The sequence below is a fragment of the Brienomyrus brachyistius genome, unplaced genomic scaffold (assembly GCF_023856365.1).
Source record: "Brienomyrus brachyistius isolate T26 unplaced genomic scaffold, BBRACH_0.4 scaffold39, whole genome shotgun sequence".
NCBI classification, from domain to species: Eukaryota; Metazoa; Chordata; class Actinopteri; order Osteoglossiformes; family Mormyridae; genus Brienomyrus; species Brienomyrus brachyistius.
Window position 1 is genome coordinate 2,109,957 of NW_026042314.1, and position 12,314 is coordinate 2,122,270.

The 12,314-nt window shown below is 41.1% G+C and overlaps 2 protein-coding genes across 13 annotated transcripts in view; both read right to left on the reverse strand.

Moving 5' to 3' along the window:
* The window catches only part of LOC125722483 (E3 ubiquitin-protein ligase TRIM47-like), a 230,611-nt gene that overhangs the window by 181,031 nt on the left and 37,266 nt on the right, over window positions 1-12,314 (reverse strand). The window lies entirely within an intron of this gene.
* Window positions 5,067-9,133, reverse strand: LOC125722492 (uncharacterized). 10 transcript variants are annotated; one of them, XR_007386417.1, is made up of 4 exons: window positions 8,858-9,120; window positions 6,319-7,586; window positions 5,849-6,200; window positions 5,429-5,614 (listed from the first exon to the last, which is right to left on the reverse strand). XR_007386417.1 is itself a non-coding variant. In XM_048998678.1 (3 exons), the coding sequence occupies exons 1-3, from the start codon at window positions 8,976-8,978 to the stop codon at window positions 5,330-5,332; spliced, it is 321 nt and encodes a 106-aa protein (XP_048854635.1). In that variant the 5' UTR covers window positions 8,979-9,133; the 3' UTR covers window positions 5,067-5,329. The 10 variants fall into 10 exon arrangements, 1 of the variants encoding a protein (XP_048854635.1); XR_007386418.1 differs by having other exon boundaries at window positions 5,849-6,189; window positions 8,858-9,119; XR_007386419.1 differs by having other exon boundaries at window positions 5,849-6,073; window positions 8,858-9,117.

Here is a 12,314-nt window from a genome sequence, read left to right on the forward strand (position 1 = left end):
TAAAATCGCCCATGGGCAGGACCCTGTTAACCCTAATCCAGGCAAAGTTACAGGGTCCTCTCTGTTTCTCTTCATAGGGGTCTTTGCAGACATCCAGACATGAGCTTGTTTTGCTCAGTGAGTAACACCATGGCCCCACAGTTACGGAGCTGTGAGTTCAGTTCTGACCCTGACAAAAAATCAGTATAATGTTGCAAGTTCACTAGTTTCCATCAACAGACTGTGTGAACTATGACTGTGTGTATACTACTCTGGGTACCTTGGGTCCTGTTGTAAGCTCCCAGCACAGCAGTTCCCTGTACTGGAGAAGCAGTAATGGAATATGAATGGGAATCTACAGTAGATGTACTGTTTACAGTGAAATGTAGTTCAGAAAAAGAGAGAATGTCAACCTTGAGAGGATCACTTACCTCAGCAGTGACATTCATGTCTCTCGTGCCTCTTCCTATCATGTCAGTAGATGGATTGGGAGAGCATGGGGGTCATGTAGTCGCTGGAATGGGGTCTGTGGCACTCCTGATATTTTTGTAAGACGGTGAAGGTCTCCTGGTGCTCCTTATTTTGCTGTGTGGCTGCTAGACATGGACGTTATCCAGTGACCAGAGATGAAGACTGGACTCCTTTGGTACTGTGTCTCTTCGGAGAATCCTTGGGTACCACTGGTTTGACTTCATGTCTATTCCAGTGCAATCTCCCCAACCTGACCTGACCTGACCTGATCTGAAATTAAGGTAGTGGTCCAAGCTGTAGGTTTACTGACAGACCACTGTAGGTCCTTATCAATGAAGTCTACCATTCTATCAAGACTGAGGATAATAAGTAATATAATTCAAGTGCTATAATAGTACACTCAAACAGTGATCCTCCTTTATTGGTCTGTAACATACAATATTGCCTGCCCAAGAGCCCACTGCAGCAGGCTCGCAGGAAATATGAAAGAGCTTTGTGGGTGGAGATGTGATCTTTCCACATGATTTCAAGTGAAAACATGAAAAGTCATCTTTAAAACGAAGGCTTTCGCTATTGCAAATGTCACACTATTTAAGGTCTCAGGAAGTCTAGGGGAAGCACAAATATATAGTGCATATAGCTGTGTCTCACATAAAAAGGTTGTGCATACTCTGCTCATATTGTTCAAAATGGAGTAACACTTTGCCATGAATTTTTAATTTTAGTATGAGCCCATATAGTTAAGTCTCGACTGTTTACACATAAACACTTAAAAAAGATATAGCTGAGGTCCTGGATTCAGTCTCCTGCATTTTCTCTCTAACCCCCTCAAAGAAATTCTTGCAGGGATTAATTCAGTATGTTTTAACAACATATAAAAAGACCAGATGAGTTAGGAGCAACACTTTACTTGAGGGGGCACAAATAATGTCGTAGTACATCCATCCATCTATTTTCCAAACCGCTTATCCTACTGGGTCGCGGGGGGTCCGGAGCCTATCCCGGAAGCAATGTGCACAAGGCAGGGAACAACCCAGGATGAGGGGCCAGCCCGTCGCAGGGCACACTCACACACCATTCACTCTCACACACACACCTACGGGCAATTTAGCAACTCCAGTTAGCCTCAGCATGTTTTTGGACTGTGGGGGGAAACCCCACGACGACATGGGGAGAACATGCAAACTCCACACACATGTGACTCAGGCGGAGACTCGAACCCGGGTCCCAGAGGTGTGAGGCAACAGAGCTAACCAGTGCACCTGTCAGAGTTCGCTGGTTAAAGCGGGTAGTGCGCACAGGCTGACAAGTGGGCAGGAAGCAGGCAAGCAGGCAGAGTACGGGGAAAACAGGGATTTATTCGGGATCGGGACGGAGCAGACAGCACTAAGACTAACTAACATCAATGACAGACCAGAAATTAAGGCAAGTCATGAACTGAAATAGACGAGACTGGGCGAAAATAAGTGGACACAGCTGGACACAGCAAGATCAGGGAAGCACACGTGAGTAATCAGGGGGCGTGGCACACACGAGGATCGTACGAGCCGGGCATGAGAGCACCACCATGCCGCCCCTGAAGTAGTACACTCTTACTTAATTTATTAATTAACCAGAAAGTATTAATTATATACTGATCCCACGTTCGTTCATTCTTAATCATAAGTTAGTGTATTTGTTCATCATTTGTACTTGAGTAGTTACTAAGTTATTACTGAGTAATGTGTATTTGAACAATATAAAATATAATAATACATGTGCTATAAATCAACAAACCATTGTCCTTTAGTTTTATCCACTGCAGGACTGCAGGAAGCAGCATACAATGGAAATGCCTTGGGTGGGATGGTAGCCCGGATCAGGGCTCACATACTGGCTCACATGTGAGCAATGAAGAAGTAGCACTTCACGTGTACGGGAGAAAAACAGCAGCCAGAGGAATCCTATGCAATCTCAGTGAGAATAAACTCCCCAGACCCAGGACTGGGGCAGGAATTGCAGGATTCTCCTTTAGCATTTATTTTGGCATACTGTATTTATTGCTATTATCCTTGGTACATGTTTATATTTGCCAATAATTGAAATTGAAATAAACATGATTATTATTCATCCATCCTCGTACCACATATCCTGGAGACGAGGGCCTGTAGCTTATCCCAGGTAGCATAGGACACAATGGTATACTTTTGGATGGGATGCCAGTCCATTGCAGGGAATGCACTCACTCACACACTGTGGGCAATTTAGAGATGACAGTCTATTATTATTAGGATACCTATAGTTTTTAGTAGTTTTCACTATTATTATGCTTTTTGCCATGGGAGTCTATGGCAGCCCATAGAGCTGATTGGCAACTTTTTTGAAATTTGGCACATCGATAGAGGTCAGTTCCAACTATTCATACCAAATTTGGGTTCAATCCATCCATCACTCTAGCACCACCCTCAGGCCAAATTTCAAGAAATGTTTTTGCCTTATTCTCTTTCTTATCATTGTATGATTATGCTATTTACTTTCAAGTATTAGCATTACCTGGATGGATGGATGGACATCGTTCATCCTTTACCTGGGGAATGAGGCTCCCAACTCGTGGTGACTTACCCAAGCCCTGGTGCTGGATCATCATTAAATGCTTACATGGGGAAAGAGAGACCTTACCCTTGGCCTCCAAGCCTGGAAGTACCCTGAGCTCTAGACCCAAGCTTAACCCTAACCCATAAGCATAGGTTCGCAGCATGAACAGTTCTCACCTGATACCAGAAAACCATACATGTTCTTAATCTGAAAATCAGTTCATCATTTTCCCAGAAGGTGGCAGCACATCAACACTGCAAGCTTGGCACATCCCTTTGGATACAATGAGCTATCCTTATATTTTGAATTTTTTTTAAACTTATTTAAATCAGTAAAACAAATTGCATCCAAAAAGGATAGAATCATGACTACCCAATACCCCTTGGCACCATGTTAGTGTGAATGGAGTTTTCACTCCAGCCCTGAGGGATTCAGAGCAGACACAAAAGATTGTGAACCCATGTGTGATTTACAGTGAAAGGTGACTGAACACAACGCACAGCCTCTGTTATGACTCCAATGTTCACCATGGTTCAGCACCATCTATATTTCTATTATTTTTCTAGGTATTTTACTTGTGGTTTTACACTTAACATGGTATCGACAGGCTTGCTCCAAAGAGATCTCATTGTATTTACACAGTGACAGTAACGCTGCCTTATCTTGCGAGAGGAAGTAGCATATGGGTGCGCTGCTAACGTTAGCATTAGCAAACCTAGCTGCCTGGCAGTGTTGGTAGTAACTCGTCAGTGTAATTCCACTACTTTTGTTTGCACCATGTATTTCAACATCGACGCGATGTTACTGTGATCACTATGCAACCTTTAGCCCACTGTTATTTTCCTTGATTATGTAATTATACAGGGCAGGTCAGGCAGAGGGAGCAGACGCTGATGCAGCACATTGATGACCAACCACACGTCCAAACTGCTGGCGATCCTGGCCGGCGACCCCCCAGGCAGACACACGGTCAAATCCCACCCTTATTATAATTACTTTTATATGCAGTAATTGGTAATTAGTAATTTTCAGTAGCTTGCACAAGGCTGCTGACTAGCAACGTTATTCGTTGGCTGAATCCGAAATAGCTGTAGTGCTACGACGCTGGATTGTTACAGGGACAGTGATAAATGCAGACCCCTTTATTCTGATTGCGTTAAAAATCAAATGTTTTTACTCAGATTTCATCCATTTGGTGGTGTGCTCTCTATAATGTGCCATGTTTTTCTAAAAGAAGATTTTTTAAAAAAAGAATGGCAAAATAGAGCAGCGCATTGAATTGTAATGCCTGTATCTTGAAACGTAGCGTGTTGTCAGACTCTCCGATACACAGCTCTATGGTCCATACAGAGGAGATGAGGAACATGCAGTCTGCTAAGTCACGTGGTTACCTTTCGTTAGGTGGCTACGTTTACATGCCTTAACGCAATTAAGATGTTTTCATGTAAACAGATTAATCGGGGAGCTCATTTATAAAGGCTTCGTGTGACTGAAAAAGACGAGAAGCATTCATACATACATTTATAGGAAGATTTTGGGATTTACAAAGAAAAACGTTTTGTGAAAAAGACAAATCTTGTGAACGAGGTTGAGAGATGCTGTTTCGACAGAATCCTGTAGAGGGCACTGTGTATGCTAAATCGAAGGCTCCAGTAATGTATTCGGCATTTATAATCATAAACAATAATAATTGAAATATTTGTGGGCACATGGCAATTGGCTCTGAGATTAAAGTTATTTAAAATGAATTTGTTTAAATTTGTGGGCCGGCATGGTGGTGGAGTGGTTAGCACTGTTGCCTCACACCTCTGGGACCCAGGTTTGAGTCTCCGCCTGGGTTACATGTGTGTGGAGTTTGCATGTTCTCCCCATGTCGTCGTGGGGTTTCCTCCGGGTACGCTGGTTTCCCCCCACAGTCCAAAAACATGCTGAGGCTAATTGGAGTTGCTAAAAAATTGCCTGTAGGTGTGAATGGTGTGTGAGTGTGCCCTGCGATGGGCTGGCCCCCCATCCTGGGTTGCTCCCTGCCTTGTGCCCATTGCTTCCGGGATAGGCTCCGGACCCCCCGCGACCCAGTAGGATTAGCGGTTTGGAAAATGGATGGATGGATGTATGATAGAATGATTAAGCTGTAGCACATTTCAAATAATATTTCATTTGTAACACATTTGTTCTCCAAACTTCTACATTTTTAACCTTTGGCCACAAGATCATCTTCTTCCTGCCAGTATCTTTTCTTTCCTTTGATCCTCGGTTGTTGGAATCTGCTCTGCTGCTTGGAAGTTCCCTGGGGCTCTGTGCCCTTCTAGGGGCTCTGTGTCCTTTGTTAGCACAAACATTTTGCACACCTGACATTACCATGCATACAGTATTTCTCATATTTTACAAAATACAAAAACACTGATCAAAGTCTGTAGAAAAAAACATTTTATTTCATGAACTCAAATATGAATCATAAAACACAATTAAAATACTTTTTTTGAATACATGCCTCAGAAATTGCACATCCCTGATTGTGCGTTACCTTCATGCTGCCTTGAAATTTTTGATTTCTTCACTGTAGCCCTATGTTATACAATCTAATCTTAACCTTATGTTAACTGATCCTATTTTTATTTCTTAAATATTCCCTCCACCACCCCCCCTCTGAGGAGGACTGCTTTATTTACAATTAATCTAATCCTATGTTATACAATCTTATCTTAACCTTATGTTAACTGATCCTATTTTTATTTGTTAAATATTCCCTCCACCACCCCCCCTCTGAGGAGGACTGCTTTATTTACAATTAATCTAATCCTATGTTATACAATCTTATCTTAACCTTATGTTAACTGATCCTATTTTTATTTCTTAAATATTCCCTCCACCACCCCCCCTCTAAGGAGGACTGCTTTATTTACAATTAATCTAATCCTATGTTATACAATCTTATCTTTACCTTATGTTAACTGATCCTATTTTTATTTCTTAAATATTCCCTCCACCACCCCCCCCCTCTAAGGAGGACTGCTTTATTTATAATTAATCTAATCCTATGTTATACAATCTTATCTTTACCTTATGTTAACTGATCCTATTTTTATTTCTTAAATATTCCCTCCACCACCCCCCTCTAAGGAGGACTACTTTATTTATAATTAATCTAATCCTATGTTATACAATCTTATCTTTACCTTATGTTAACTGATCCTATTTTTATTTCTTAAATATTCCCTCCACCACCCCCACCTCTAAGGAGGACTACTTTATTTATAATTAATCTAATCCTATGTTATACAATCATATCTTTACCTTATGTTAACTAATCCTATTTTTATTTCTTAAATATTCCCTCCACCACCCCCCTCTGAGGAGGACTGCTTTATTTACAATTAATCTAATCCTATGTTATACAATCTTATCTTTACCTTATGTTAACTGATCCTATTTTTATTTCTTAAATATTCCCTCCACCACCCCCCCTCTAAGGAGGGCTGCTTTATTTATAATTAATCTAATCCTATGATATACAATCTTAATTTTATTCTATGTTATCTTATCCTATCTTTCTTATCTTATGCTATGCAATCCTATCTTATTCTTATACTATGTTATCTCATATAATCTTATCCTAAACTTATGGTAATTTATCATGTCTTTGTAAAACATAAAATGGCATACAAGTTAAGACTATCTTAACTTGTCCTATCTTAACCTTATCCTATCTTAAGCTTATCCTATAGTACCTTATGCTATAGAACTACATGGTAACATATCCTAATTTTATCTTATCCTAAGTATGTATGACAACTCTCGTGTAATTATGTGCTGAATCTACAGGGAAATGTAGCTATGTGCATCTGACTGATAGCCCATCTCCACACCCATCTCCTGAGCCCTGGGCATGGTACTTAGCTGCTCCAGTGCATCAATAGGAAAGATGAACTCATCTTCATCAATCCTACGCCTCTTGGATGAATGAGTACCCTCATTATCCTCATTCTTCCCCTGTTTCGCTAAGTTAATTTCATTTAAATGTCTGTTCCAAAACTCCTGACACCAGTACTCAGTAAAGCACTTGGCGTCATAGGTCATTTTAGAGTACTTGGTTACATAATAGTTATACAACCAATAGAATTTTTCCAGGTGAGATGAGGCGGCTACAGCCTGTGCTGGAGCCTGAAGCAGATGGGTCAGATGAACCAGGCCTGGAGCTGAATATGGATGTGGAGCTGGGCTTACAGGTGTGACTAAGTGAGGGGATAAAACAGAGGAGCCCATAAAAAGAAATGGGGATGAAACAAAAGAGGAGGGGGCTGAAGACGAAAATAAAAATGAAGAGGAGGAGAAGGTTGGTGAGCTGGGCTTAGGCTCTAACCCCTTCTGTTGGTCATACCTCCTTCTTCGCCCTGACCGGCCTCCCGCCGTATTTCTACGGCGGCCTGTGCCCTGCTGACCCCTGCTGGTTGCCACCGGGATGGCAGCAGATCCAGGAGAGGCAGACGTGGTCAGGGAGCTGGCTGCCGGCGGCCTGGTGTGGCACTTCTTCCGACGGCCAGCATCACTGGAACTGGTTTGTCCTTTGGGATTATAAAGACAGGGGACAGCATATTTAATTTAAATGAAACATTATGTCACTGTACAACAACACTACATCACAACCATCACAGATATCACACTTGGCAGTCGGTATTGCACACTAAGAAAAATTCTGCAGTCTTTATTGGATACAGGAAACACACGCTTGGGAAACTTATGCGCTGGTCTTGACTTGGGCCGTCTGCGTTTCAGCAGGGGAACCTGACCTATAAAAACAAGCCAGTTTGTGCACAGATTCCCTGATACGCAGAACAACAGCGAAAAACAACACTGGAAAGGTTCATGTGCATCAAATATAGCAGCCCACTCAATCCAAATGCTGGCATCAACAACTGACTATTAAGTCAAATCCTTTACATATCTTACACTTTCCATACGTTGCATTATTTATTCACTCTCACGGTACCAAACTAAGATTTATGCTTTTTCTGATTTCTACCGCGTTTCCCAGCAAATAAGCCCTAACATGATTTTTCAAGAAGCCCGTAATATAAGCCCTAGTTATTGTCCCATGGATTGTACGGTAACTAGAATGAGATGCGGTTATACTACGAGAAGGCTACATGGACAAGAGGCGCTCATTTAAGGACAGAGTTATTGCTAAACATGAGAGATTGGGGACACTGGTTCTACAGGAAATTGAGTTGCGAGATATTCAGGACGGAACTTGGAGATTTACGATGATGTTCCAGAAGAACATGACATTACGACTATATTTGAATAAACATATGCAGTATACAGCAGAATTTTGTTCATGAATAAATTCACCGTCAAATTGTTTACATGGAAAGATACTGTTAGAAGATGACATGATGTCTGTGTTTGAATAAATGTGGATTTTTTTCATGAATACCGGTAAATATACTGTAGCATGTTATACTTGGGAAAATACTACCTTAATATAAGCCGTAACGCGTCATTTGGAGCAAAAATTAATATAAGACCCTGTCTTATTTTCGGGGAAACACCGTATATTAGGACATATTCAGCTGTTACTTTACCACTTCATGATGATTTTCTCTGATGTTTAAACACAGCACAGCCACAGATTTTACTGATTTCATTATATAATGCAGTAGACATGCAAAAAGACTCCCGTATATTAAAGCTAAAGGTGAACTACTTTATTATTTAGACATGTACTTCTAAAACAAGATAATAGAACAGAAGATTCAAGAAGACTAGTCAAGCATATTCTGACTTTAACTCTTTAAGTGCTGAGTTAGTCTGGGCATCATTTTGCCATCCTTACCTCGGCCAACTGGACCGGGGATGTATTCCGGGGCGATCCGCACACTGACTGCACCTTTCGGCAGCAGCCAGTCAATCCTCTGGAGATTCACGGTGGTTTTCACGATGGACATCTTTCGCATCTTCTCTCTTGCTGATAAACTGCAAGTCTGAGCTGCTTTAAATGTTCAAATGAAAACTCTAAACGGAAAAGAATTGTTATGATTCGGTTGCTAAGCTACGGTGGCCGATTGGTGTCAGCGCGCTGCAAAGTCTTCAAACGCTTTAATCAAATGACGAAACATACGATCTACATTTACAAAAGCGCAGAAACGTAGAAGTACCACAAAATTGTAAGACAAGTTTAAAAACATATAAGCGCTGAAAATCCGCTCACAACACAGTTGTAAAGTTTCTGGGTGACAAAGAAACAAGACGGACCAATTATGGTTTAATTGTATATCGAATGTTTACGAAATGTCGATATCTTATCAAAACAGGATATAGAATGAAACACTACATTATATCAATCAATCATTCGGTCGCCATTAAAAATATAGAATAATATTCCTTCCTTGTTATAATTAACACGAGAGCTGCGGTCTTGAAGTTGCACAGAATCCCAGAATTCATAGCGATAATTACGCGACCCATTCAATTAGTGGGTTTTTTGATAATTGGGAATGGGGAGGAGCCATTGGGTGCGTTCGACTTCACTTAGGTCTGACTGCAGCTGACGTGAGGGGGAGCGCCATCTGCCGGCGGCTGCAGGAGTGTAATATAATAATATAAACTGTAATATAAACTTGTAATATAAACTGACAGCAGCCAAACTAGACAACTTCTACTCCTCGTAGTGCGAGACCTGACTGAGATGGCCGCACTTCCAAAAGGGTGTAGATACATCTATACAAATATCACCTGCATGCACATTACCTCTTCTGCAATAACCAACTCCTGATCCAAAGTGCTAGCAGTGAAAAGATAGCTGCCAGGAAAAAGATCAAATACATTTATTTCAAGGATTCAAAGTTTTTATTGTCATGCACAGAATACAATGCAATTCTTACTTGAATGCCTTCTTCACAGACTAGACGATTAAACACATAAACCAGCGCAACATTACAGTAACTAACAATAAATAAATGATTAACTTATGTGTACTATTAGAGCATTTATTGAAACTTTACTTCTTTACAGGCTTTTCGGGAGAAATAGCAGATAACGTATCGGAACTTCCAGAGATACAAACGTCATGCGTGTGACTAAAATTGTTCAGCCAATAAGGGCAAAGTTGTGTCACGGAGGCAGTTCCAGTTTGTGCAGCCGGCTGAGAGGTTTTTTTATTATTTTTGTTATTGAAGCTTTAAATTACAACAGAAGTAATAGCTGACCAGTGACCATTAAGATTAACAAAACAAACAAGAACATTTACGAGACATTTACAAAATAAGCCAGGGGCACATAGTAGCGACATTTACAGTTACGCCGGCTGAAAGGTGCTGCACGATCTTACTTGCTCTCTGCACGTGCTGCACGATCTGTCACGATCGTCTTGTAGGTTTTTGTACCATGTGACTTGGTGACGTTAGGTGACGTTTTGCAGGGCCGGCTTTATGTCGGACAAAAGAAATCTAACCATGATGCAGTAATTCTAGAGGCAGCAAAGCAGACTAACCAAAGATCTCATAGTAAACAAAGGAATGTGATACTGCAGTTAAGTCTCGGAACAAAGCTTTTACAATGTTAAAAAGTACTCACAACTTTCAGAATTTGATTGAGTACAAAAAGTTGCAGGCTAACGTAAGGAGGGTAGTTAAATGAGCAAAGAGGGAGTTTTGGAGGTCCTTCTGTAATTCAGTAGGACGGGAAACTGACATTAGTAAAGTCTGGGGAATGATAAAAAAGATGCATGAGATTAAAAGGGAGTATGGATATTCAGTTCTAAATGATAATAACATAATAACAGTTACAGATGGGGAAAAAGGCAAAATGTTAGTTTTGTGGTTTTTCATTCCCTGCTAAATCAGAAGTCAGAAGCCGCTGGTGTAGATCCAAATTCAGTCTTTATTGCAACAATTAAGTTACAACCAAGGCCGGACACTTAAAGTGTGTCCAGTACTGTTTTATACCTATTTTTATACAAGTTCTTATCATTTAACAATATCTCGTCACTTAAGCATCATCATTCCTTCAACCATTCACAATCATTGTTTTTTACATCAATCCACACCCCTAGGTGATAAGTTTGTCCATCAATTCTTTTACTGTTTGGTCCCTCAGCCGAACATAATGGTGGTGCGACCATCTCCACTTGCTTTTTTAAAAATGCTCAGCCGTGAACTTTTGGTGAGCCTGTTGCACATTGTCTAATTAGAGGGTTGATAATATATTTGTCCTTCAACATAATGATAAAGCATAACACTAATAAAGGTGGATATTCATGCATTCAGGGCTAACATAAAGTAGCTAACAGAACATTTGAGGCTAATACAAGGTGCAAATACATACTCAATTGATTACATTGTGTTGATTACATTATAATGATTACATTGTAATGATTACATCACGGGTATTTGGCATGCTTTTTAATAATACCGTAATGATTATATTCTACATTGTATAGTGCTAAATAATATCCCATATATTTCCCCCCTTTGGGATTCTAAAGAGTCCCACACACAATTCTGTCCATCCAGCCTAGGAGGGAGGGCTAAAACCCTAAGATCTAGGGAAATTCCACTCCCAGCCCGCCACAGGCGCGGCCCCCCTTCGGGGTCCATGGCTGACATGGCTCACAAACTATCAACACTCAGAATCAACCAACAGCAATGAACTCCCCAGGATACATTGCATATATTATCAGGAATACATAATCTACCAGGAGTACATCACCTACCACAAGCTCATTACATAAATATATACGGCTAATGCAAAGATAACTGAAAGGTTAACTGATAACACTGTAGATTACTATAACAGGCACTCTGTCATGAGCAGGAAAGTCCCAGGTGTCGTGGGCGGCAGGCAGGCTGCAGCGTTTCCAACATGGAGTATTCACAGGCGGTACGGCCGAACTTCAGCTATGGGCAGGAGCGTATCCAAGGTGTCTATGTCGCCATCTGTTTCCGTGTTGGTCCAGGAGGTTGCCACTCCAAACGGTCCTCCCACCACTCTAAACATTGCAGCTATAGTCGCCTGCTGAGACAGCGCTCTTCCCACTAGGGAGCGAACAAGAGGAAGTACACAAAAAAAGATTAGTAGCAAAGCAAGAATGAACACAGCACGCACACAGAGTGCTTTCATAAAGGCTTACTGCCAACTACCCCACATATTATAGCACCAGTCAAACAACCCGTCATGTTGTCCCGAATTTCTCGCCATCTCATCCTGTAACCCCTGCAACTTTCTCATACCCTCAGTAAATGAAACATCCAGGGCTGTATTGTTGGGAATAAATGTACAGCACTGATCCCCGA

Coding starts and splice junctions, on each gene's coding strand:
- LOC125722492 (XM_048998678.1), bottom strand. CDS start 8,978: ATGCGAAAGATGTCCATCGTGAAAACCACCGTGAATCTCCAGAGGATT. Junction 7,587..8,857: donor CCCCGGTCCAGTTGGCCGAG/GTAAGGATGGCA, acceptor ATAATCCCAAAG/GACAAACCAGTTCCAGTGAT.